We start from the raw sequence: 26,082 nt of genomic DNA on the forward strand, positions 1-26,082 counted from the left end.
AAACCAGATTCATTTTGCCCAACACACAACCTAAAACCCAGAGACGCCAAGGTTGACAGCAAAGAAAGGGTTTACTCACAAGGCAGCCACAGCAGGTAGACAGGAGAGCAAGTCTTGCACACGCTGCCTTGAAGGCAAAGAGCTCGAGGCATTACGGGATAAAGAAGAACGAGGCAGGGTGGTCTGAGGAGTGCGGAGCGAGGGGGCGTGGGGGGCGCGGGGGGCGCGGGGGCTGTCGGGAGCGTGGGGAGCGTAGGGGGCGTGGGGAGTGCGTGGGGCGTCGGGAGCGTGGGGAGCGTGGGGAGCGTGGGGGGCGTGGGGAGCGTGGGGGCGTGGGGGGCGTGGGGAGCGGGCGGGGCGTCGGGAGCGTGGGGAGCGTGGGGAAAGGTTATTGGAAAAAGGTGTAGTAACCGTTTGCGCAGGTGTAACCAAGCCACAGGCCTCCGCACGTTTAAAAATGGGCGGTGCTTGGGGTCTGAGGGTGGAGTTTTCGGCCCTCTGAGGTCCCAAGGTCATGGCGCGCACACTCGCACATATCCACTTGGAGGATTGGTGGTCCTATCGGCCTTACCTGGCTCAGCTGGAACGCCACACTGCTGACTCCAAGTTCCTGGACCACACGTCTGGCAAACATCTTACTGTTTAGGCTACGGGCCCTCAAAGGACAAGCAAGTTTTCTGTAGCAACGCTGACAACCTTGATTAGTGGAGGCAGGTTACAGGTGTAATGGACTAACCATTACCCATGGTTTCCCCAGGAGTCCTGCATTTGTTTTTTTATTTTTTACTTTTTAATGGGGTGGGGCGTAACTAGTTTTGTTTGTTTGTTTATTCATTTTAATTGATTGATTTTAATGGCGGTACTGGGGATTGAACGCAGGACCTCGTGCATGCTACCACTGACCTATAGGCACATGCTCTACCACTGTGTTTGTGTTTTGCACTGGGTCCTGCAAATCCTGCAGTGGGTCCCACTCACAGCTTCTGGACTCCCCTTCTGTTCCTCCACCCAGATCCCAGAAACACCGGCCACGTGGGGACTCACTCTCCCAGCTCGTGGACCTCCTTGGGCCTCCGCCGCCTCCTCTCTGGATCTGCAACAGCTAAAAGGGCTGAGAGCTCAGCCCCCTGAGTGCCTCCCATGAACACAGGCAGCTCGTCCTGGGCTGCTTCCCATCCTGCAGAATAAATTAGCACCCAGCTCTATCAGTTCATCAGAGTCAAGACTTTCTAAAACAAGTTTAATTAAACCAAGAGGCGCTTGGGTTTTCTCAGATTCGATGTGATCAAATCTACCCAGAATACTGGCTTTCTCTTGGCTCTTCAGCAGGGTCTCCAAGTCTTTTTTTTTCCTAAGCATATTTTAAAATCATTTTAAATTTTATTTTTTATTGAAATGTAGTTGATTTACAATGTTGGTTTCAGGTATACAGCAAAGCGATTCAGTTATACATACATATTCTTTTCAGATTCTTTTCCATTATATGTTATTACAAGAAATTGAATATAGTTCCCTGTGCTATACAGTAGGTCCTTGTTATTTATCTATTTTATTTATAGTAATGTGTATCTGTTAATCCCAAATTCCTAATTTATCCCTTTCTAATTCTTGACACAAAAGAGAGGGAGGGAGGGAAGGAGGGAAGAAAATGAAAACCACTCACCCCTGCCTGGCACTCCCACAGTCCCCCTATCCCCAGATGTCTTGTAAGTCTTGAAGGCTTAGAAATATTGCAATTGATAGAAAACATCAAACAAAACATAGTCCCTTCTGGCTACAAAATCTCAAGAACTGTGAGCATCAAACCAAAATAAAATGCCCATTGGAAAGGCTGCCAAGTTTGGTTGCTGGCCATGACAGTCCTATTCCTGGAATCCTGCCCCAGCACGTCCAGGGCCAGAAAAGAAAGCTGTTTGTCTCTATGACGGTGACCAGGATAGTGCCTGGGGAAGGAGCCAATGCTCTCCCGAAATTTCTCTCTTCCCATCCACCTTGAATGTTTTATCTTCCTTGGATTGTCCCCAAATCCCTCTCCTTAATATTCAAGCAGCCCCCTCCCTCATCTTGCTCCATAATTGACTTGAGATGAATCTACTTCCCAGGCTATAAATCCCTTCTGTCCTCTCCAGGGGTCCATGAAAAGTTGACTTGTAACCAGGCATGTAACACCAGTGAGAAAAAAACACAAATCAGACCAAACTTTCAGATTTTTTTTTATTATGCATCTGACAGTATTTTCTGAGTGTCAGCAATGAATGAATTTCTCTCGGAGACACCATCTTGGCACCAAGCCAAATAGTGCCTATGTGTTTAAAAAAATGTAATTCAGGCTCCAAGGAGTATGAGTGGGGTTTCAGAACACAATTAACCGTCCCTCCACGTACAGTGGCTTTGCTTTGCGCACATCCACTGAGAGGAGTTGGAGAAGAGTTGCTCAATAAGTAATTGCTTCTCTAAACCATACGCAGTCCTGCTGGCAAATCAGTCCCTTCCATTTCCTTGTGTTGGAGATTCACTCTGATACCTGTAATAACTTAGGAAATCTTCATGGAGAATTTAGCACTGGGTCAAGGCCAACACCCCAGCATTCACCACCCACCATGACCTGGGCACATGCTCAAATGTGGGTTCTTGTCTCTCTGCCATCCACCGGGGGAGGCGGGCGGCCCGCCCCATCCCCAAACTCATGGATGACTAAACGGCGCATCTTCTTCAGACGCTCGGTAACCTCAGCGCAGCTGTCAGCGCGCAGCTGAAAGAGATTGCGAACTCTCAGGTATTAATAATTCCCAGGCGTTGCCAATTATATAGATAAATAGAAATTTACATAATTTACAAAGCGTTTGTGTGTGTGGCTTATTTTGAAGCCATTCCCCAAGGATCCACATTTCTTCATGAAAACATTCACCCTAGAAGCTGTAAGGCAGGGCCGTCTTTCCAGTGGCATCCAGGGAATGTCTACTGCTCAGTGGTGTGACTGTCTGCAAAGAGCAGACAAGGCTCTCTGCTGCACGTCCTGGGGTCCAAAACCCGCAGATATTCATTTTCTCCTTTTTTTTTTTTTTATCACAAGCATCATGGTTTCTTCTTTCTCTCTTTTTTTGGAGATACATTCTTTTGGTGGGTACCCAAGCACAGCTGAAAATTTCTGCCTAAATCCTGTAAGCCTCAAACTCATCAACTCCTATAAAGCGCGACTAATTTGCATCTAGAACTGACACCCCGTGCCTGCCCAGGTGAGGGTACAGACGCTGGGGAGCCCGTAATGTGCGCTGCATCTGTTACAAGATGGACGTGTTTACATTCAAAAAGAGTTAGCTTGGAGTCCACTTATTCTGCAAAAGCAGCAGCTTTCCCACGTGCCATGCCTCTCCAAAAACAATTTCCTGCATGAAACTGGAGCCCTGGGCGTCAGGCCCCAGGGCTCAGCTGGGATCATTTTACCCATTAGGGAAACTGGGGGCCTTTGGATCGGGGCATTCTTTCGGGGAAGGGCTGTATTGTTAAGTGCAGACCCCTCAAGCGGGTCTTCTCCCACAGGCAAAACTCATTCCTTGTCCTCCAAGAGGTGGAAATGTGAACCTCGGACAAGCCAGAACCGAGGCCTTCCTGCGGCAGGCCCGTCCTCCCAAGGGGCTCCTGAAAGCATTCAGAGCAGTGGGCAGAGCGCAGGGAGGCCCACTGCCCGGCACGCACGTGATGGTGATGGTCTAAAGCCTGCTCGCTCTGTCTGTCCTTGACTTCAACCTATCTTGGAGAAAAGGGGGCAAAAGAAAAAAAGGATGTATGTTACAAAAGGAGGGCTCTTTCCTGGCTGAGAAAGGAGACGTCTCCCCACCCCATCTCTAGCCTGACTCCGTTTCCAGCCAAACTTCCTCGCCTTGCCAGGGCTTCTTGGCAATTTCAAAGGCTGCCATCCACCCGGGAAGGTGTGACTCCATCTTCTCGCACATGCGGCCACGGGGAACCCTCCCGCAGCCAGGTCACCCCGTTGATGGCACAGGACCGCAGCAGCTTCCACTCTGAGAATGCCAGTCTGGCCATCCCTAACTCTGAGTCTTGTAAGAAAGTAAGGCCCGTGGCTTATAAGGAAAGACTTTTTTTTTTTTTTTTTTTTTTTAATAAGTATAGCTTCTTTCCGGAGTTTTACATGAATTGTAAAGACCGGGAAGAATCACCTTTCTAGGTCCCAGGGGGACACCTGTGCCATCACTCATCTTCTCAACGACATAGACAGAATGATGGTAACACCAGCAGAAGCAGCTTGGTGCTTTTTCTGTGCAGGCCTCTCCTGCCTTCCTGGAAGACGCCCAGCGGTTCCTACACGGCCTCTGCACTTACCTTCCCCTGTCGGACATCCTCCTCCCTTCCTCACCCCCTGGCTCACCCCTCCTCACTCCCTCTAGGTCTCCAGTGCCAGTGTCGCTCAGCCAGTGAGACCACCCCTGTTCCAAACAGCAACCACCCCCAACACTTCCAACCCCCATCCTGCTTCCTGCTCTCCTTCATATGCCCTGCCTGTGGTTTCTGTATTTCTTTGCTGTCTGCTCCCCCACTCTTTAAATTCCAGGGAGGAAGGAGCATATAGCTCACTGGTAGAGTGCATACCTAGCATGCATGAGGTCCTGGGTTCAATCCCCAGTACCTCCATTGGAGAGAATTAATAAATAAACTTAATTACCCCTCAAAAAAAGTGAAATAAATTCCAGGAAGGCCGACCTTTGCCTTATTTCCTGTCGTGTCCCCAGCAGCTGGGATGGTGCCCTGCACATCACAGGGGCTCAGCAAATCATTGTCAAGTGAGTGCATAAGTGAATAAATAAATGACGTGATGGATGGATGGTTTTAATCACATCCCTCTCTGAGAGGGATCTGGGTTTGGGATGAGGAAGAAAGAGGAAGAAGGACGAGGAGGCAAAGCGGGGACAGCTGGAGCCTGACTCGCTCCCCGGGTCTCTCTCTGCCCCTTGACCCTCCTCCTCCCTCTGCGTTCTCATTATGGGTGCTGACAGATCCCTCTCTGGACCACTTGGTGCGATCTGCCACCAATTGGGAAAGCCTCCAGTCTACCAAGCAGGGTTTAATCTTCCCTCGATCAGTATCTGTAGGAACCCAAGCCCCCTCCAGGCCATTATTACGAACATAAATTACCGTCCCATCGCAGATGTGTGGGACAGTCATTAATAATTATTTCTGATTGATAAAGTGACAAATAAACCCAGTTTGGCTGCAGGAAACCACCAGGATCATAGGGAAAAAGACAAGCAGGTTTAAAAAAAATTAATAGAATGAATTGGAGGACTCGGAGGGTTTGGACTCCAAGAAACAGTGGTCACTTTGTCCAAGCCTGGGGAAATCCAAGGCTGGATGTCACCACTCAAAAGCTCAAGGGATGCGGGGGTCAGCTCCTAAGACGCAGAGCGGGCTGGCCACTGTTTCAGCCGGCTCAGGTCCTAGGGGCGATCTCTCCAAAGCACTAAAGCTGGTGGATACACCCGACACGAGGTGGGGTTCCTGCTGGCCGCCGGCACAGACCAGATGCGACCCCCACGTCTCTGTGCCCCCAAGGCGCAGCGGCTCAGAAAGCAGCTTCACCTCCTCGGACGCAGGTCTCGGGCCACACTGCTGGCCTGCTCTCCTGCTTTCTTGTCAGGTTTCCCCGCTGTCCTTGAATTCCTGCAGGGAGAGAGCTGGTTTTAAAAAATCAACCCGTATTTCCACGTGGCTGGTTTTTCAGCATCAAATTATGCCTCCCTCCTTCCCACCAACGTGAGCACTTTCCCCCAGGACTGCGTTTCAGGCAGTTTCTGAAGGCTGAGCGCACGGTGGGTGGATTCCTCCCCGAGTACAGACCCCACTAGCACTTGTCAGTTATTCATTGGATGTTAAGGAGCCAAGAAGAAAAATGCGGTTGGCACTGAGGTTTCCAGACAGCAAATCCTGGGTCCCTGGCTACCATGGCACCTGCTGCATTGAGACCCGCCCACCCCCCAAGTTTGTGCTTTTTTTACTTGCATGGAAAGAACCTGGAGGTCCCATCCCACCCACCATGGCTCTGGGAAGGGGCTTTACAGACCAGTTCTGCCTGGAGCGGTTGATGAATCTGGGCCCAAAGAAAAAGAGGAGCCAGAAGCACTAATAGGAATCCCGGTTGAGTAAAAACCAACTTAAACGGCTGCCATGCAGCAGGTCTAGGGTCTGCTTATTTATTCGACTCCACACTGACTCACAAGTTTCTCTCCAGCAGCTCGCATGGACTCCAGGGTCTCAAACTCAGAAGCCTAGTGGGGATGGCCACAAAGTAAGGTGACGAGTCACCCAGGTGGACAGCTGCGGCATGTCTCACCCTAGCACGAGCGGCCCTCACTTGGTTTCGGCCTATCCGGCCTAGACGGAATGCGGGCTGCTAAGATCAGATGGTCCCATTTGCTATTTTTGAAAAAGCTAAAAATACGCCTTGGGCCAGGATGGGGTAATCCTTCAATTCTGAAGTGCTGGCAACTTACTCAGATTTTGGCAAATTGCTGTGCAGTTCAGAAGAGATCCGTCTGGAGACCAGACACGGCCGTGGCCACGTTGTGGGTGATGTTCTGGAAGGCAGCGAGGGGACGGGATATCGCACCCCCCACCCTCCGGGAGCCGAGGGACCACATCTCCCCGCGCAGCCCCCGCCCTTCCTCCCCGCCCGCAGGACCACAGCCAGCAGGACGGAAAGTGCCGTCCTGCACCCACAGGGCCCAGGATAACTGCTCTCTGGAAACGCACGAAGCTGGAATGCGCGTCGTACCCGCGGGCAGCCGGGCTCCGGGCGCAGAAGCGCGCGCAGGCCTGGTCCTCGCTCTCCGCGCAGGCGCAGCGCAGCGTCCACGTGGAGGGCCGCGGGCTCCGCAGAGCGGGTCCCGCCGACCGCCTGGCCCGGAAGCTCCCTCTGTAGTTGGACAGTCCATAGGGCACAGTCCGTCTGCAAAGGACAGAGCAACGTCAGGGCCAAGTCTGGACGAGTGGCCGCCGCCTCCCTGCTCATGGGGCACCCGCAGGCGTGGAACTGGAGAGGGGGTGGGATATCGTGGACATGGGGATGAGTGGGGGTGCAGCCAAGTCTCAGGGACTGGTGACTCCCCCCCCCCCCCCCAGGAAGTGCGCTGGGGCCTCGGGATGGAAAGATGGAGAGGCCCTGGGGGAGTCCCAGCACCCTCCCCAAGGCCAGCCCTCTTGGGGAAGGAGCCGGCAGACACCGGGTGTGTGCACGCGTGCATCTTTAGTCTTCTCAAGCCTCAACCACAAGCAAGCACGCTTCCATCCTGGGTCCCTCCAGGGTAGCTCTGGTTCTTCCTGCATGGAACCCCTGACTTGAAAATTTCAGTTGACCCAAATGCTGCTCCCAGTTTCCGTCCTTGAGCCAGAAGTGCCTGGGCCTGGCCACTGATACCAGTTAGACACCTTCCTAACCCGGCCGCCTGAGTCTGGCCCTGGCTCCTGCCCCACCTGCCACCAAATTCCTTCTCTGTGCACATCAGATTGCAGTCTGCGCTAATGAGAATACGACAAATCCAGTTATGGCCATTAGAGACGCATCCTGCCCCCACCCCACCACACACACACAGCTTCCTCCAAGACAAACGCCAGAGGAACCCTCCCTGCCCTGGGAGATACAGCCGAGCGCAGAACTGGCCTTGGGAAAAGTCTTCTTATGCAGGAAAAAAAAAGTCTGGCACTGTTTACCCACTTCATTTATTTGGAGCTGGGATGCGGGTGGGTCATGGTGTCATTTGGAAAACAAGTACAATAAAAGTATACATCTGTTTCTTATGCTCCTGTGTGTCCAAACCGTCACCCTCCAGAGATGGGAGAACACTGCCAGCAATTCAGTGGGAAAAAGTTGAAAGCAGATGCTAAATTCATCAGCACTGTTGAATAGGATTCGGGGGACAAATTGCTAATAACTAGAGGAAACATATGTGGCCAAAAGTTACTTTTCCAATAAGTCTTGGTTTTCCTGCCAGTCCCCAAGATTAACCACCTCGGTATCTGTGAGCCCCATGGAGTATCACCAATTACCCACCTCAAAGGGGGTTCTGACATCTCTGCGTTTTCAAAATAACATCAAATTGAATTTAATTTGAAACACATGCCATCGAACATTTTTGGGGTGGTGAGGGCCAAGTGGGGGGTGCCCTATTGTGATCTGATGCTTGGCGTAAACCTCCTCCCTGCTGGGCTGGAGACTGGAGACTGAGGAACATAACCACCCCTGCCCTCCTTCTCTTTTCCCTTCTCCCCACTCCCTCCCTCCCAAGTTAGTTAAGACACAGCCTTGTGGTGGGTTCCCTGGATCCGGGTGGGCCCAGTGCTCAGCAGTCTGTGCTCACAGAATAGAGAAAGTAGGGTCCGGTTCCGTTCTGAGCTGAAACTTCGCTAACACCCTCTCTTTTCTCAGGAGTGGAAAATGGGGTGGGGGGTGTTTAGCAAAACAACACACATTGTTGTAAGGCAAGGTTTGGCTAAAGGTATAGGTTTCCAGCAACAGGATCACATTAAATCTCTAGGTGTCGACATTAAACCCAGTCCCTCGTTTCTTGGGGAAAATTACACACAAGGAATAACAACCAAGGCTCCCATTTTTCCATCAACAGCAAGACCCGCAATTTTGAAACTGCTGTCAGCTGATTATGCATTTGTGTGCACAGAGCCACTCCTCAGCTTCAGCAAAAACACCCTAAAGTGTTTTAAGTGAGGAAACAAGGTGACAGGGTATTTGTTAACAGAAATGCTAAGCCATTCTGGCAGCCTAGTGGGAGGAGCTAGCATGCAAATAAGCCCTTGCAACTTTCCAAGGATGTTCATAGGAGGGCCACAGCCAGAACCCCCTCCCCAAGTGCTGTGCCCCAGGCCCTAGATGTTAAGGTGTGCACTCTGCTGGCGGACCTGGGAGTGGGTGGGGGATGACAAAATGCTGTGAGCCAGAGGGCTTAAGAGGTGGTCCAGACCACTGGGGCCTGCCCCCTAGCAAGTTCCAGTTCCAATGGAGGCCCATCTCCCACAGGTTGAAATTTTAAAGGTTTTAAATCAATCTGATAAGCTCTTAAATAAGAGAGTTTTGTCCTCCTACTGGAACAAATATGGCTTCAAAACACCTTGGAAGTTGGGGCTTGAACTTAGGATTGTGGGGCTCCTTGGAGATCAGTGCTGGAACATAGCAGCACCTTCTCTTCCGCTTGGCTCCATCCCACATGCACCCCAAGCTCCATCTCACACCCACCCCCAACCATCCTGCAAGCAGCTGCCCCTTGGCCACCCCGCAGGCCTCGGGAGATGTGCTGGAGCCCTGTGCTCCTGGAAGGGGGCTCAGGGGTGTTTGGGTAGAAGATTCCAGTATCCTAAATAGCCAGAACACAGTCTAGAAGAAGGGGTATGTGGCTTTCAGTCCCATAGACTCCTCGAAATAGGGTGGGAGGCATGTCAGAGGAGGGACAGAGGCAGCCCCTACCCTACAGGACCCAGGGCAGGGGTCTCTCTTATGCCAGGTCTAGAGTAGATACCAGCCCCTCAAGAGTAGAAGGAAGGTCTCCTTTCGTGTGTGCCACAGTCCCAGTACAAGGCTGAGCAAATGAAGATTGTTAATTGAGCAACTGGCTGTTAACTGTGAGTTAAACTCGTCCAGCAAGACTGGATTCTTTCCACCCTGAAAGGTTCAATAACCACAAAATTCATTAAAAAGAATCTCCAGTATTTGCCAAGCATCCACTGCATATGGGCATACCTCGTTTAACTGAGCTTCACAGATATTGTAGTTTCTGCAAATGATGGTTTTTGGCAACCCTGTATTGTCAGACGATGGTTAGCATTTCTAGCAATAAAGGTATGCATAGTTTTTTAGACATAATGCTATCGCATACTTACTATAGTGTATTACACTATTAATACACATTATTATACTATTAATAGTGTAATACACTATAATGTATTAACTATAGTGTAAACATAAGTTTTATATGTACTGGGAAACCAAAAAATTCATACAATTTGCTTGATTGCAATCTTCACATTGTTGAGGCGTTCTGCAACCAAATCCGCAGTATTTTCGAGGTCTGCCTGTATTATTCTAAGTGCGATGGGGATGCAGAAAGGCCTTGGGGAGCTCACATGCTACTGGTGTATGAAAACAGTACAGGCGAAGGAAGCACTACGAGCTGCTATGTACAGGTGTGTGCGAGGCATGCTGCGCACAGCGAAAGGCAACCCGGCGACCCCATTATGACGTCGTAAAGCACTTGCATGAAGGTCACTCCAGCCACTCCACAGTGTCCTGATCTGCAAAAGGGTTGTTGGCGGGACCGAGTGACACACTGCACTGCATGAAAAATGCTTAGCAAAGAGCTAGCAGCAAATTAATGTTGCCACTGTGGTTGCCCTTTCGGTCTGGGAATTCTAGGGAATTCTATCAGGCCGAAAAACCCCATCCACCAGGCCTGCATTTGAGATGTGTGACTAAATGACTAAAGATGGGTAAGAAGGACCCAGAGCACCATGGGGCAGCAGTGCCATTCTTTGCCAGGCTTCCTCTTGGCTGGTCCGTCATTCTACACTGATGTCCAATAAGCACTCAAGTTCCAGTCACCTTGGAGCTCTTTGTCATTTCTTGAGTGTTTCTTGAATGGTGAGTTGGAAGGACCTAATGATGGAACCATGGAAACAAAGTTAAATTGGCTAAGAAATTTGACCAGCATATCGCCTGACCTGTGGTTCAGCCGACGGTCCTACAGCTTAGAGAATGCAATTCTCTGTAACAGTAGGAAGCTCTTCCGCCTGTTACTGGCCCGGTGATAACACAGAGCTTAAACAAGGGAGAAGCAGGTGAGAGCAGTCCAAATGCTCTTATACAAAACAAAACACCCCAAAACGTTCAAATATGCACCGTCTAGCATTGTGCATCTTTGTATATAATACACCGTCCGCAATGTATGTGCCCATTCATCATTTGATCAGTGATGGTAATGCCAGAGACACGTTTATCACACTGTTCCTTATTTACCACTGTCACATATAAATATTATTAAATATTAAATATCCAAATCCCCCATATTCTTTCTTCATCTGCAGCATTACACTGGAAGCACTTTATCGCCCCTACAAGAAGTTTTTAAACAAGGAAAGGTTACTTTTTTTTAATATTCTGTTTTAAAGTTCAGTGTTGCCTTCTCATAAATGAATCAATGATCTCTGTCTTTCTGATCAGGAAACTGGCTTCAATCTCTGAAGTTAAAGGAGGCACCCAGATATTCACAAAGGCCAGCCAGAAACAGCAGAAGGGCTTCACCGGCCAAATCCTAAATTCTCAGGAAAGTTTATCAAATTGTCCTTGAAAACCCAGTTTTCATTTTCTTCCCACTGAAGGGCACTCAACAAACATTTGCTGGATAGTTTTCAATGTACAGGCCCGTGAACAAGACAGACAAGTGGTCCCATATACACACAGTTTTCATCTAGTACAGAAGTCAGCAAATTGGCATTCTGTGGGCTTCATCCAATCGAAAGGCAGGTTTTTTTTTTTAATCTGAAAATTTCACGTGCACATCCCAATTTCCAGCTTCTCCTGAATAAGAAACTGGAAGTTACACTGAGTCCAACCCCACACCGCAGCCGAGTAGCGCCGTCTAGGGCTGGAAGGCCGTCAGGGCCAGCCCAGCCCTCTGGGGCCCCGGGCCCTGCCACCCTCACCTGGGCTTTGCTTGCTGGTGTTGCCTGTCTGGCCCTCGTGGGCAGCTCACTTTATAACCCCTGGTCTAGTGGCTTGTCCCATGAAGCAGAGCCAGACAGGTCGCGTGACATGGCGACACAATGAGCACCTGATACAGTTTTCACAAATACAGTCCTTGTGGCTTTCAGCTCCAAAAGCCCAAGTTCCAGCCGAGCGTCTCCCCGCCAAACAGAACATTTCCATGTCACAGTCAGAACTTCACATTGATGCTCTACCGTCTCTGGTTCACATCTTTCCTTCTCAAATGGGAAAGCAAAGACGGTATCGCCTTCGGGCCCAGGGGACACACGGTTCAGAAGGCACGGGTCTGCTGGCCGGTCTGCTGGCCGGGCCTGCAGCCAAAAGGAAGAGGAACAACTGTTCCCCGGGGCAGACAGGCGGGGGCAGCCCCCAGCTGCCAGGAACCAGCCATCATTGGCTACTGCCCCTCAGCGCGCCCCAGAGAAACCGCTTCAAGACTCCAATATGCTTTCTGACTAGGGCTCGATTTCAGATTTTATCAAATTCCCTCCTTAGCAGGCACCACTCCCTTGCTCTCTCAAGCTTCGAAATAGCTTCCCGGGCGGGTGAGGGGCGGTGAGGCTGGGGTGGGCAGTGCGGATTGCCTGTATTTACTGTCTTTGTGACCTTAACCAGGTAGAGCGGCCAGCTAAGAACTCTGTTCTAGAAGCAAGACAGGATGAAGTAACTATACGAAGAGGCTGAATATTTAAAGGCCTGTAAAAGCATCCATCCACTTCAATGAACATCAGGTGGGCCCCCTGCCCCAGCTCTGCACAAAGACACGGGGCGGGGGGGGGGGGGGGGCGGGACACCAGCTCTGAGACAGGGGTACCGCCCTCAAAGGACTTAAAAGCCCGGAATTCTCTAGAGCCTAGGACCAAGGCGGGCGGTTTTTGTTTCCTGGAATCCAATCCCGCATCTTTCCCTTGGGGAATTATCCCTCCCTCTGTGAGGTCTTGGGGAGACTGTCAATCACCGTGCTCCGCCTTCTCCCTCTCAGGACTCATCAGGTGGCCCAGGCTGGCCCGTTAAACCCTCTCCCTCCCGAGACACCTGAGTAAAGAAACAGGAGGTCAGAAAATGCCCCTGGAGCCGCTCTTTGCCAGGTGGCCCTGTCCTGTCCGAGTATCTCTCCTGTCTGAGCCTGGCACCGCTTCTCCTCCCATCCAGTCTGCGGGCTGCCCTGCGCCCTCCCATGAACTCCTCCCACGCTGTGTTAACTACGCGAGGTTTCTGTTGCTGGTGACCGGTGACCTCTAGCTGACCCTGGGACTCCCTTCCTCGAGATGGATGCAGCCATGGTCTCTCGGGTTTAATAGAAAGACCCAGAGCCTCTGCAGCTGCTAAGAGCAAGCAGAGATTTTCTTCATTGCAACAAAACATGAAAGAACGTGCTCTGAGTCAGGACGAAGTGCAGCACACGATGCTGGCTGGAGTCCTTTCTTCCCACGTGTGCCCACGGGGAGATGTTTGGTTTGGACCGTACTGTCCTGTGGGCAGGTGGAAGCAAGCCTACGACCCCACGATGCTCAGAGCCCAGCAGCCCCCACCTCCGACACCTGGCCACCTCAGAAGTCTTGTCCTCCAGTGGACGTACTCCTTGTCCACTCATCAGATGCTTGTGAAAGTCTGCTTGGGACAGGCCTCGTGCCAGACAACCACTGGGTGCCCTTCCAACCTCCAGGAAAGAAAACAGCCAGGAAATCTGTCTCCCCAGTGACCTCGTTATACAAACAGAAACACACACACTCATGCTTTCTGGTCCTAAATATGACACAAACCTGATGCTTGCGAACAACATGAAGTAAACTGGCAATGACTTCTGCTGCAGAAAATCCCTGCATCTTCACGTGGGAAGACCCTGGGCAATGGGCTCCTCCATCACCCACCAATGGAGGAAGCTCTCTGCAGCCCTGGGAACAGCCAGTGGTCCTCGAATATTCAGAAATATCAAAAGGGGTGAGCAACGTGCTGTGGGTTGGTGAACTTTTTTTTTAAAGACCCCCCCCCCCAAAAAAAACCCCACAACTTTTGGGTTTATCGAGGACTTCGCTGTTTGGGCATTTTACCCCAATTACATACATTTTCAAAGAGAACATTGATCACTGACCCTCATCAATCAGACCTAAGAAGAGGGGTCGTTTCCTCACCTGTGCCGCAGGTATGGCTGCCCTCTTGTCCCTGGGGTTGGCAACAGCTGGTCCCTGTCTAGCTAGAATCCCCGATTGTTTCTGCCTGTTTGCCTCGGCACCCAGGGCGGCCCACGCTGTGTCTGGCTCAGAGCAGGTGCCCAACAACACCTCAGAATCTCAGTAATCAATATCTGCAAAGTGAAGGAGGGGAGGGAGGGAAGGAGGTCTAGCAGGCCCCGACTCCTCAGCCACACCCGGCCTCCCAAACATGCAGAATTCTCAGCTGACTTCTCAGATCTCTCCTATCGTTGTCCTCAACTGGCCCATCTGGAGGGTCTTCCTGGAGAGAACACGTTCTCTAGATCACTAGAAGTGGGGGAACCGGGTCTCAGTAACCCCTGCAGACACACCAGCTCCACGATGGAGACATCAGGCCGCACAGATGGGTGAGGCCCCAGAGACACAGCCAGAGGCTTCCCCGGGCAGACACACCCAGTGTCTGGTCCCAGCTGAAGACTAGCTCCCTGAGGGGCCCTGGGTGAGCGACTTCCCTCAGGGGTTGAGAGATGACGGGGCTGGGTCTCTGGAAGGTCCATCCAGCTCCAAATGCCACCAAGAGATTCCCAGAGGCCCTCACCGTCACTTCAACAGCTCCAAACAGCCCAGTTGCTGAGTAGGGCCTAGCCCTTCCTTCCAGCAAGAAAACCACATCTAAGTGCGGGGTCCCTTCCCCACCCGCGCTGAGAGTCCCAGGATCTCACCAACTATATTAAGAAAATTTTGGCCCAAAAAAGTAGGACTCTTCCATGTCCTACAGAGATGGGAGGGAAGGGGGCAGCGCACGACCCTTGAAAGAATGACACAGCCATTGAAGATATGACAAAGACTATTTAGAACTAACTAGACTCAAGATGGTGGAAGATCTGACACCCAGGAGACCTTGAGCCTCGTCAGACCCTCACTGTAACACACCAGCGGCTAATGGCACCCCCACAGGCGCTGTGACAGCTCCCAGGCTGGCCGTAAAAGGCCAGCTCCTGGAAATCCCTGCCCCTACCCCAAAGTAACTGGAATAATCCGCTCACTTGTTAGCCTGTGAAATTACCCGGCCCATGAAAACTAATCACCCCTGCGCTCCAGGGCCCCTCTCCCTTCTGAGACCACCATGTTCTGCCCACGGAATGTGTGTTTCCTGGGGCCACCTCTCGCCTCTGGAGACGGCCTGTGCTCGGTCCATGGAGTACGCATCTCTCTGAAAAAATCTCCTTCTACTCAACTACGCTCTTGAACTCTTCCCCGCGCGAAGCCAAGGACCTTCACTTGGCAGGAAACGTCCCAGGGACTCGCCGAAGACCTGGGACATGACCGTCCGCTGGCACCTCATTCTCCTGCAGCACTCCTGCCATGTAACGGAGCTTAAAAATAACCCCAGAGCCACCGACTGTATCATTCCATCAGCTCCCAGGACACAGTGTCTCCCTCCCCCAACACAGGCGCACAGGCTCCAAATGAAGGATCTTTGGGGGAAGCAGAACAACAGAAAATCCTTCTGCATTTGTTGTGCGTGGTGGGATTTCCAAGAGTTACAGCTCTAGGGGAAGAAAGAAGCCAGGGAAACACACTCCTGCAACATGTGGAGAATGAAGCCACTGACGGAATCCTACAGATTAGCTGGCTTCCCTCCAGCTGGTACATCCCAAAAGCATCCATATGACATAGGCTAGAGTTTCTCTCCCCAACCCCCAGTGACCCTAATGAATTCCAGGTCGAGTGTAGGCAAGAGTAATCCACGTCTGTCTGGCCCAGCCTTGTGATAACTTTATGCAAAGCTGCAGACAGATGTGGCTCAAAATAGTTCCCAGCAGTGCAAACAGGAGTAAACTAAGGAGCAGGTATTTTTTTTTAAGGTTGGGGGTATTTGTAGAGGGATTAAAAACAATAACAGCAGGCACCATCACACATCCTTTTAAATAACCCCCAGAAAGCAAGAGATAACACCCTTGCTAATATCAGATTTCACCTTAGGGGCAGAAAGTCTTACTGAACAAAGACACGTGTCGCAACAAAAATAAAGACACTGGTTTTCTTCCTTATCTAAATGTCTTCATCCTCACGGTAGCTCGGATCGCTGGATCGCTCACCCCAAACAAAGAAGACTTGGGTCCCTCTAGAGATACAGGCTTTGTCCCCAGACAAGAACCCACAGCTGGGACCAGGGCAAGGACGTCAAGGCAAGTCAGGCAAGCACGGGGTGGGATCCTGCCTTTATTAAAAATGTGGCTATTTTGTTGCCTATGACATTTTTGCACTAGTTTTGATTTTCTCTTTTTTAAATATTGCATTCACTTTTACTTAACTTTCTGGCCTCCCCTTCAAGTCTGCACCTGAAGGAGTGTGTCATTACCTGTTCTCAACCCTGAAAGAAACCCGTGGAAATCAGATTTATAAAAACTCAGAGACAACGAATATATATATGCACGTATGCATGACTGGGACATGATGCTGCACACCAGAAACTGACACACTGTAACCAACGAGACTTCAATTCAAAAACAAAAACAAAAAAAACAGAAGCGACATGCACCTCTCTCGCTGACTGGCTTCTGAATTTTGGCAAAGCAGTTTGCCGTTCCCCAAATTGTGGGTGGTTTGGGCCACCACCGAGCAAGGTGGGAGCACAACACCTCGGCCACATTGGCCTCTGAGCCTTCCTCATGGACTCGTGAATTTGTTTCTGGTTTTTAAATTACTGGGCCAGGCCCAGGGCTCGCCGGCTGCCCTGTTCTAGAGTTACTGTTTATTAAGGCTTCCTGCTAAGTCAGCCCTGAGAAGCCATAAAAGAAAAGGCCTGTACCTCCAGGCCTCTGAACACCGCCAAGTTTTCCAAAGCTCTTGGCTCTCCGAGGACTCCGAGTTGGGGCAGAAGAGAAAGGCCAGGGGATGCCCTGTTCTGCTGCCCCTTCCTGGCAGACGTGGTGGGTGTGCTGGAGTTTAGAAGCCTCCCCACTAAACTGCGTCTGGAGAAGCAGCTCACACACACTGTGCTCCTTGTCTGGATTTATTTTCCTTCTAAAGAAAATTGGTTCCTATCTCAAAGAGGGGGGAGGTGTGTACGTGGGGGTGGGGGTGTCCCATTTTCAGGAATTCTCTGTTTCTACGGAAACATGCCTTGGAATTTGAGTGGGTCATTCCCCTACATTAAACAGTTGATCCATTGGCTCTGTGCTCCAGAGCGGAGCGGTGGTTACATGGGACTACCTGCAGGCAGGAGAGGGGCCCCAGGCAGCCCCCACTGGACGTGCTGAGATGCTGTGGATCAGAGCTGGAAGGAGAGCTGGCGTTACAAAGCCGTGCGAGTACCGACCCGGCCGGGGGGCCCCCTTAAGGAAAGCGCTGTTTGCGTCTCAGCTTCCTTTGTTTTAAATTCTTGCAGGAATAAACCGTCCCAGAGATGTCAGAGGCGTCCGTCTGCCTTCAGATTTAAGGCCACGTTCCTAGCTGCAATGTTTCTTTCATCTAGCAGAAACCCCAGGTCTCCTCCGGGTCACGCAGGGTCATAGCCTCTCGGGACCAAGTTTTCTTGATGCAAATCAAACTGCCTTCCAGCCTCCAGTCTCTGTCCCCTCCAGTCGGGATCCGCTGCATTTCAACTAACCCGCCTTTGCCCCCCACCTCCGACATCTCACCTCCTCACCCCCACTCTGGGGTAGAAAAGGGGACTTTCGGTCCAAGGGAACCCAACACGAAGGTCACCTTGCGTGAGCCGACTTTGCCAACAAACTCTGAAATTTAGCCCCAAGGTCCTCAAATTTTAAAGACACATCTTGCCGTGAAGGGCTCTAAGAGATATGCTACCCAAACTCAAAACTGGTGTGTAAATGGGCACTGAGTTCCCAAGGGGGGGACGGTTACGTGGGGGGGGGGGGGTTCAGCGAGTAAAACCATGATCAGCCTAAACCCTGAGTTTAAGGCCGTTTTTAGTCTGGTTGATACCATTTTCCCTTATGTGTCCTTATTTACTGACTATTTTTTGTAAACAGATTCCATAGTCTTTCCTGGGATCCCTTCCTGGGGGCCCGCCCTTCAGGTCCTGGGCGTTGCTGGGTGAGACTGCAAATGATCACCAAGCATAATGATTATAACTGTTGGACTCACCCTTACTAAGATTTCATCATTTAACAAAAAGGTTCCGAACAGATCATTCGAATTATCCTGAAACACCAGACCCCATCACTGCACCCACCTCCCCACTCAGCAGAGGGAGCCCGGGGACAGGGCCTTCCAGGACCACCATGGCCCGTTCCCCAAACACTCCAATCATTTACCAAGGTAAATGGGGAGCAACAGTGAAGAAAAAAGGAGAGGAGGGTATAGCTGAGGGGTAAATTGCGTGCTTGGCGTGCACGAGGTCCTGGGTTCAATCCCCAGTACCTCCACTAAAAAATAATAATAAAAATAAAAAATAAGGGGGGAGGCTATAGCTCAGGGCAGAGTGCATGCTTAGCACACATGGGGTCCTGGGTTCAATCCCCAGCCCCTCCACTGAAATAAACAGATAAATAAACCCAATTACCTACTCTCTGAAAAAAAAAATTTTTTAATAATTTTAAAAAATATTATTTAAAAAAAGAAAGGAGGGGCAGAAAGGGCAGGACGGAATCTCATCAAGCCTGGAACAACCTTTGGCCACCAGAGTCCTTATCAAGCTGCTTATCAGCAGCCAGGCAGCCAGACACACCCTTTCCCAGGGCCTGTAAACCTGATGCAGATTGAATGCTAATAGCCCGCCCACCAAGGGCCACGTAGTTGGGAAGGCCTGGGGTGGGGGGCGCAGGCGCCTAGCTGCAGGACCAGCGTTGGAGGGTCCAAGGACACTGACCTCAACAGCACCTGAGCTTCCGACCCCGCAGCGCCCATAACCGCAGACTGGGCTATGGCAGGCAGGGCGCGGGGAAGGGTCCCGCAGCCCCGGGTCTGCGCAGGTGTGGTCATGTCTCTGAGGCACGGAGGGTCCACGAGGGCTCAAGTGCCACACTGAGACGGTTCCGCGTATTTGCTCACATCATCCTCGCACACCTTTATCCACAGGAGTCACAGTCAGCATCAGCGTGGGCCGCCACCACCGTGGTCTGCATAGTTGTGACAACGGCTGGGAAGACTGTCCCTTGGCCTCCACAGATGCAGCGCCAGCGACGATACTCTCAGTCTGACTCACAGGCCAGGTGGCAATCATTGGGTCCCTGGAATCCCATGGTGGGTGGACAGCTGGCCCCACATCAGCAGGAGACAAGGGTACCAGATCCATCCATCCCTCTGGGATGTTCTCTTAAAACACCCCTCCTTGGAGACTCACTAACCTGTCTTTCTTGAACAACACGGGGGCCGAGATGGGTCTGTTAAATGATTGCCTTTTCATGGACAAGTTTAAATGCTTTGGGCATTATTATTATTAGAACCCCATATGTTGTTCCTTCTGCTGAGTCAGTGTGACCAGGATGGTCATCTTGTTAGGTCACTATCTGAGAGTCACACTGACATCTGCACCTTACCTGGGGACACCGGGAGAGAGTGGCACCACCCTGGGCCACGCAACAGTCAGACCAGGACACAGGGCAGGGCTCAGAGGTCTGGAGTCTTCCCACAAGATTCCAGGGCCCAGATTTTCCACCACAGCCATGATTTCAAACATCCTGACTGTTCTTTTCATAAGTGCATTCCCCTTTGTCAATCCATGTGGCTCAGATTTTTGTTGGGAACCACGGTCACTGTCACAGCCTCACAATGCCTCCCTCATTGTGTCCTCCTTGGAGAGACTGACCGATGATGGGTTCCTTCCATTCTCAGGAACAAAGTGGGGAGGAACACAGCGGGGCGCCTTGCTGGGTGCCCCGCAGCTCCCTTGGCCATCAGAGAGTGGATGGATTCACTCCCAGCCAGAGGGACGTTGGCAGGCACAGAGGGGCCACCCTTCTGCGGGGTGCAGTTAGAAGCGAGAGCCCTGTCATGGTTAATTGTATGTGTCAACTAGGTTGCCAGGAAGGTATATTTTAGATACAATTAACATTTAAATTGGAAGATGCTGAATAAAGCAGATTACCCTTCATAATGTGGGTGGTCCTCATGTGATCAGCTGAAGGCCTTGACAGGGATTCTGCCTCCTGAATGCCTGGGACTGAAGACTGCAACATTGACTCACTGTGTGTGTGTGTGTGTGTGTGTGTGTGTGTATTTATATACACATACATGTCTACATACACACACACACACACACACACACACACACACACACACACATCCCATTTGTTCCGACTCTCTGGAGACCCTGACAGATCTAACCCCCCACCGTGTCACAGGATGTTTCTGCTTGTGAAGTTTGCTCATGGAAAACAGCCCCGAGTGCACAGGGGTGTAAGCACGGGGGCTCCTTGTCCCTCTTTCTCCCCTGATTATCTTATTCTTGGCAAATTTTCCATGACCATACAATGGGATGTGTTCCTCTCAGATGTGGAGTTTTGTTTTTATTTTCGTTGGCAATGGTGGGGTTGCTGGGGGTGGGGAGAGGGGACTCCCTAATGTGGCCCAAAACAGCCATGAAAATCCCTTGTCCCGTGGATGAGCCTCCATCCCAGGAGCAAGAAGGGCGGCTGCCCGGGACCCGTGTGTTTGGCAAATCTCTGGGGTCCTGGACCTCCTGGAGGATGCAATGGAAGTTACGGGCAATGGCCCTAGAAAATACCTGCACACATCCGCAGGGAGGTGCGGACCTCTGACAGGAGGTCCATGCACCTTGGGACAGGGCGCCTCACGTGTGGGAGGAAGCCCTGCAGACAGAACCTCACGGGAAGTCGAGCAGCACCACTGAGCGGCCGTGATGTGCTGGGTGCTGACCACGCTCAGTCTGGAAGAACTCAGCGCACAGAACGTGGGAAAACCAGAGAACTCGATCTCATATCTGAAAGATACTTCTGGGGGTCTCCTGAGCCTTAACCAGCCATTCACTTTCCACGTGAGATGCAGGAACTCCCGACACCCCTCCTGCAGCTCCAGGGGCCTTAAACGCAGCCTAAACATCATACTCGAGGAACACTTGCAGCCTTGCAAGCGCCCTTCGGAGACAAAGCAGTATCGGTGCGTCTACCTGTGCGACTGGAAGGGCGGTAAAAGGAAAGACACCAAAAGCTGAAAATCACCCAAAGTTCAAGACTCTCAACTTAGGCGTGAGGATCGAGACTGCCGTGGGTTCCCAGAGCAGCCAGTGGCAGAGACTGGGTGCACATCACACCCTGGGGACGTTTCTAGAGACCAGGAGGGTCTGCTAAAGAAGAGGGGGTGATAGCTAAGAGAAAGGAGACGCTGGAGGTGGCGCTCTGGCAGGAGGTGGGGGTGGTGGGCAGGGGGACAGAACCTGGAAGAGCCCTCGGTGTGGACTACCCTGCCCCCTTCGGCTCAATTCAGTCATTTTTCAGATCCTCCCATTTCTCCAAAGGTCCATGTCCCCTAAAGCCCGTTTTCCCACTGCGCAACCTGGTCCAAGATGTTGTAAGGATTGCCAGTGGACCTGTCCACATCTCAACAGAGAGTTTCAGGAAGGAAGGAAAGCAAGAGGGAAAGAAGGAGAGCAGGAGAGAGAGAAGGGAAGACAGAAAGCCCATCTGGGAGCGTCTTCCAGATAACGTACGCGGCTTGTCTGGCTTCAAAATGCTCAAGTCTGGCTATTGTCATTTTTGTGTCTCTGGGTAGCTCCCGGGACCCACAAACACCATATTTTATCCTTTTCCCCTAGTGTTTAAAATGAATCAGGGTCAGGGAAGAGGGGAAGAGGTAAATCAAACTGTGAGGGGAACATTAGCGAATTGGCCGCCCTAGACAAAGTCCAAGACCCACGCTTCGTCTCAGGCCATGCATGAAACCTCAGAATTATGAGACAGGATTCCACCGGATCGCGGGGTTTGCTTGGCCGCTTGGGGCAGTTCAGACGCAGTCGCCTCCCCTCACCCAGAGCTCAGGGCTTAGCAGCCAACAGAGAACTCAGCGCTCTCCTCCCTCCCCTCCCCTCCTCTGGGAAGGCACCCTGCCCCTAGTTCGCTTGACTTTCTTCTTTCTCCTTTTAGATCCATAGCCTGGGATGCCTGCCAGCACAAGACTGGGTCCCACTGTTGACGGCCCTGGGTCCTGGGTTCTGTGAAGCTAATTTGGTCAGAGAATGATGCCAGGAAGATAAGAATCAGAAAGGACAAGTGTCTGGGTGATGGGGGCTGTCAGAGAAGGTGACCCTGATCGCCATCCAAGAATAGAAAGCCGTCAATAGCAGCTGGTCCAGAAGTCCCTCCCTAGCACACGTCACTTTTACTACCTGGCACCGTCCTTCCTCCTGGGGGCTGACAGTATGTGTAGAAGCCTGGTCAGACACAGCCCGGCAAGCAAATTCTGCCACCAGGGTCAGCTCCATACTGGGGCACACAGGATAAAGGGCAAACGTGGAGTCCCGGCTTCAAAAAGTATTAAGAATTTCAAGATGGCGACAAGACAGCTTTAAACCACAAGGGTCCTTCTGAGCCAGGACCCTGTGCAGGTGTCTAGGTTCCCAGGGGAAGCCAGTTCTGTCTGCCACGCCAGCACGATGGGGTGACTTTCCAGATCCCTCCCAGATGTACTCAGAGGACGCGTAACCTGGTCTGAAAGACACGCAACCCCTCAGGTTCACCCTCCGTTGCATTTCATTATCGAAGTGTTGTTGAAACATGGCTGGTAAGTGAGGCCCCCCAAGCTGTCACCCCGGGTGCTCAGAGGTTAGGTGGCTCGGGGAACCCCCGAGGGACACGATTCAAGGCGGCTCCAAACACCACAGCAGAGTTGCCTTTCCAGGCCAAGGGCTCCGGGAAGGCCAAGAATCCCTAGTGGGGTACAAGCAGGTCGCCCAAGAGACCCCAAGAATACCCAGGGGCAGAACGCAGACATCTGGTCCAAGTCCCAGAGGTAGAGAGACCAGGAAGGTGAAACCCAAAGGCTGGTGATCAGAGCACGGTCAAGCCCTCTTCGCAGTCTGCAGGCTGCTGCTGTTGCAGAAGGGCTTTCGGGATCAAGTCACTGCCCACGGCCCTGGGATAGGGTGGACCTCACAGTAAGGGGACCCCAGGACTAACTCAGGTGGCGCTGGCTCCGTCCTGCAGTCAGAGAGCTCTTGGGGACCGGAGCGGAGAAAGGCAGCTGTCTGGGGCAGTGGCGGTGGGGGAGCTTGAAGCCCGTGGAATTTCACCCTGACTGGCAAGTTCTTCTAGGTTCTGCCAAGCCCACCCCTGTGCTCCCTAGAGAGCCAGCTGCTTTCAAGGAATGTGAAACTCCTCGGAGTCTGGCAGGGTCAGGAGAGGGGCCGGGTCCACTGAGCCCAGGGGGCAGGAGATAACTTTCGGGGCTTCCTCCCTCCCAGAGGAACTTCTCAGGTGTCTAATTCCTCCGGCTGGTTCACTGCACTCGGAGGGAGGGCTCCCCCTTGCCCCGGATCAGACACTCGAGATTGGGTTTCTCTTGGTCCAGGCCCTCAAAGGGGATGGGGGTCACACCCTTGGCCTGCAGACAGGGCCTGGGCTGGCAGGAGACTTAGCAAGTGCCAGAGGCTGTGCCAGGTGGGCTCTGGGCTGACCAGGCTGGGGTGGGACCAGGTCCTCTTGGCATGTGGCCTGGGAGCCCCAGTCCCCAGGGCTGACTCCCCCACGCCAAGGCTGACTCACTCAGGTGTGTTGATCCAGATGATGTCCAGGTGACAATAGTAGACACACTCCTTGTCCTTGTAGGTAAGGCACGTACAGCGCCGGGCTCGGTGGTGCACGGGGTCCCCTTTGGCTGCCTGCTCCCCAAACTGACCTGGTCCTTGCTCCTGCCCATGGCTTCCGGGGCTTGGACCCCGCACTGCCGTTGTGGCCACAGTCTCCTCCGTGTCCCCCTCAGATCTGGCTGCAGAGGGGGCCCGGGGTTCGCCGCTCCTGCCAGCGTCCCCAGGCTGGGGGCTTGGCACCGATCCTGCAAGACGCAGATTGAGGGGCTCCTGAGTATGCGGGTCCCCAACACCCATCGTCCCCAAAAACCCAGGAGAGGGGGACAACCAAACTTTCTGCAAAGTTGGCAAGCTAATGGCACTTTCTGTGAAGTCTCTAAGCTCTGCCAAACATTTGGAAAAGTCTGCAAAAGCTGTGTGCGCAGTTTCTGAAAAGTCTGCAAGTTATGTGCACGTTTGGTGAAAAGTAGGGGAGCCAGTCTCCCTTTCTGCACTGTCTGCAAGCTGTCTGCTCCCACTGAAAACGTGCAAGCATTGCACAGGCTTTCGGAAAACGTGGCAATCATTTTGCACCGTTTCTGAAAAGTTTGCAAACTTTTTAAAAGGTTCCCGACTTCATGAAAAACTGACCAAGTTGGCCCCCAGGCCCCATGTCTCCAGCCTGCGCGTTAGCTGCAACCTCCCTAGCCCGCGGGGTAGTCCGCGCCCTCAGCTTCTGCCCCCCACCCCCACCAGCCCGCCCCCGCCTGCAGGGGTGGCAAGCCTAGGCAAGAGGCCGCTCCGCGCAGGGCACCCTTCTCCGCCCCCCCCCCCCATCCCGGGGTCCTTTTGTGTGCGCTCGCGCCGGGACACGCGCGCCGCCCCGCCCGCTTACCTGCGGCGGAGGTCACTGTGAGCCCGAAAAGGAACCAAAGCCCCAGCTCCATGAACCCCGATCGGGCGCGGGAGCCCCGGGCCGGAGGACAGACGCCTGTGGCCGAGAAAGGGCGCTGGGGCAGGCACAGCTGGTCTCGCCCTCCAGCTGGGAGGGGGGTTTGTGGCGGGCCGATGGCTCGCTGCGTCCCGGGCTGCTGCCGGGAGTTGGCTGCGACGGTCACAAACTTCAGAGCGCGCTGCCCATCCCTGCTCAGGGCTGGCCGGCTGTGGGCTCGGGCTTTTCTGGCTCCCGCACCACCCCCCTTGCCTCCCCGCCCCACGGAGGGGCTGGAGCTGCCGCGCCCGGGCCTTTGAACCCGGCGCGCACGGGGGTCGCCTCCCAGGCGCGGAGGAGCCAGCCAGGAGCACAGCGGCCCACAGCGCACCCAGCACAGCCAGGGGTGGGGGCGGCGCGCAGGGCCGGTGCGGGGGGTGGGGTGGGGTGGGGTGGGGTGGGGTGGGGTGGGGTTGGGGCCGGGACAGCTGCCGGAAGGCCACGCGCGCGCGCGCACACTCACACAGACGCACACGCACACGCGCGCACTCACGCTCACACCCCGACCCCGCTGCTTTGCTGCCCGGGACCTGCAGCCCCCACCCTAGGGCAGTAGGGACGATAAAAGGCTGCGCGAGAAGGCTATCTTTTATCTCAGGGGCTCGGGGAAGCAGCATTTCTCAGCATTCACCTAGTGACACCTTACGCCTTGCATAGACCTGCCTGCCAAAGTCCTGGGTGCACTTCCCACTCGTGACTCACGGGCTGGCGGCGGCTCCCAGCCGCTCCCAGGAGCTCGGAGCTGGTGGGTGTGGGCAGCGCCCAGGAGCAAAGTCAACCAAGAAGCAGGATTAGCGGTTCTGGGGTGTCCCTGACTTGCTCGTGGCCTCCTGCACAGGGGTGGCTTCGGTGAGAGGCAGGTTCCGCCCCCAGTGGTCATCCTCCAGCCCCACGTGTGAGAGGCTCTCCCAGCTCACCTGAAACGTGTCTCCTGGGCAGAGCAGCACAGGAGGGAGGGCGGTTAATTTCATTATTACCAAGAGCATCTGGGCTAAGAACTGAGCCTGGGCACACAGGAGGGACTCAAGAAAGATCTGTGAATGGATGAATGGATGCATGCATGCCTCCCATGGGCTAAGCCCTGGAATGCTGACCTCTGAGCACACCAAGAAGCCACTAGAACCCCTCCCTGGCCAGAGTTCCCTGACCAGAGGGACGTAAAGAGAGGCAGTGCTCTAAGTGGCATCAGTCACTGCCTACCCCATCTGCCTGGACTGGATTGGAGTCAGCTTTCCCTGGGAACTGCAGGCACGGCCACACAGAGGAAGATAAATAGGCCTGAGACCCAGGAGTCCCTCCTCACGTCTCAGGGCACTTGTAGTCGACTTAAAAGCCACCCACCAATCCTTTGACACTCCTTCCTGTTGAATACCACCCTTGGTCCCCTGTAGCCTGAATGACCCACTTCAAAAAAAGTAGAAAGCAGGAGAAGTGATATGAGTGGCTT

General features: G+C 52.9%; 2 protein-coding genes across 4 annotated transcripts in view; both read right to left on the reverse strand.

The window, feature by feature from the left end:
* Positions 1-3,029: 3,029 nt before the first annotated feature.
* On the reverse strand, positions 3,030-24,910 carry EDN3 (endothelin 3). 2 transcript variants are annotated; one of them, XM_031433545.2, is made up of 6 exons: positions 24,540-24,910; positions 23,622-23,910; positions 6,788-6,961; positions 6,507-6,590; positions 5,596-5,676; positions 3,030-3,747 (listed from the first exon to the last, which is right to left on the reverse strand). In XM_031433545.2, the coding sequence occupies exons 1-6, from the start codon at positions 24,589-24,591 to the stop codon at positions 3,711-3,713; spliced, it is 717 nt and encodes a 238-aa protein (XP_031289405.2). In that variant the 5' UTR covers positions 24,592-24,910; the 3' UTR covers positions 3,030-3,710. The 2 variants fall into 2 exon arrangements, with proteins under 2 accessions (XP_031289405.2, XP_010986142.3); XM_010987840.3 differs by lacking the exon at positions 6,507-6,590 and having other exon boundaries at positions 24,540-24,908.
* Positions 24,911-25,050: 140 nt separating this feature from the next.
* The window catches only part of ZNF831 (zinc finger protein 831), a 120,306-nt gene continuing 119,274 nt past the window's right edge, over positions 25,051-26,082 (reverse strand). The window contains exons 5-6 of one of the 2 annotated variants that reach the window (XM_064496956.1): positions 25,553-25,566; positions 25,051-25,465 (exon numbers count right to left, since the gene is read on the reverse strand). In XM_064496956.1, coding sequence (XP_064353026.1) covers positions 25,267-25,465; positions 25,553-25,566 — 213 coding nt within the window. In that variant the 3' untranslated portion in view covers positions 25,051-25,266. The remainder of the gene's footprint in view (positions 25,466-25,552; positions 25,567-26,082) is intronic. The other variant, XM_064496957.1, reaches the window with a different exon arrangement.

Source organism: Camelus dromedarius, chromosome 18 (assembly GCF_036321535.1).
Source record: "Camelus dromedarius isolate mCamDro1 chromosome 18, mCamDro1.pat, whole genome shotgun sequence".
Lineage (NCBI taxonomy): Eukaryota > Metazoa > Chordata > Mammalia > Artiodactyla > Camelidae > Camelus > Camelus dromedarius.

Excerpts from the sequence above, each read along its gene's own strand:
- EDN3 (XM_031433545.2), bottom strand. The coding sequence starts at position 24,591 with ATGGAGCTGGGGCTTTGGTTCCTTTTCGGGCTCACAGTGACCTCCGCC. Across the intron at positions 23,911-24,539 it reads CACAGTGACCTCCGCCGCAG|GATCGGTGCCAAGCCCCCAG; the intron begins GTAAGCGGGCGG and ends TGCGTCTTGCAG. Across the intron at positions 6,962-23,621 it reads ATCTGGATCAACACACCTGA|ACGGACTGTGCCCTATGGAC; the intron begins GTGAGTCAGCCT and ends TGTCCTTTGCAG.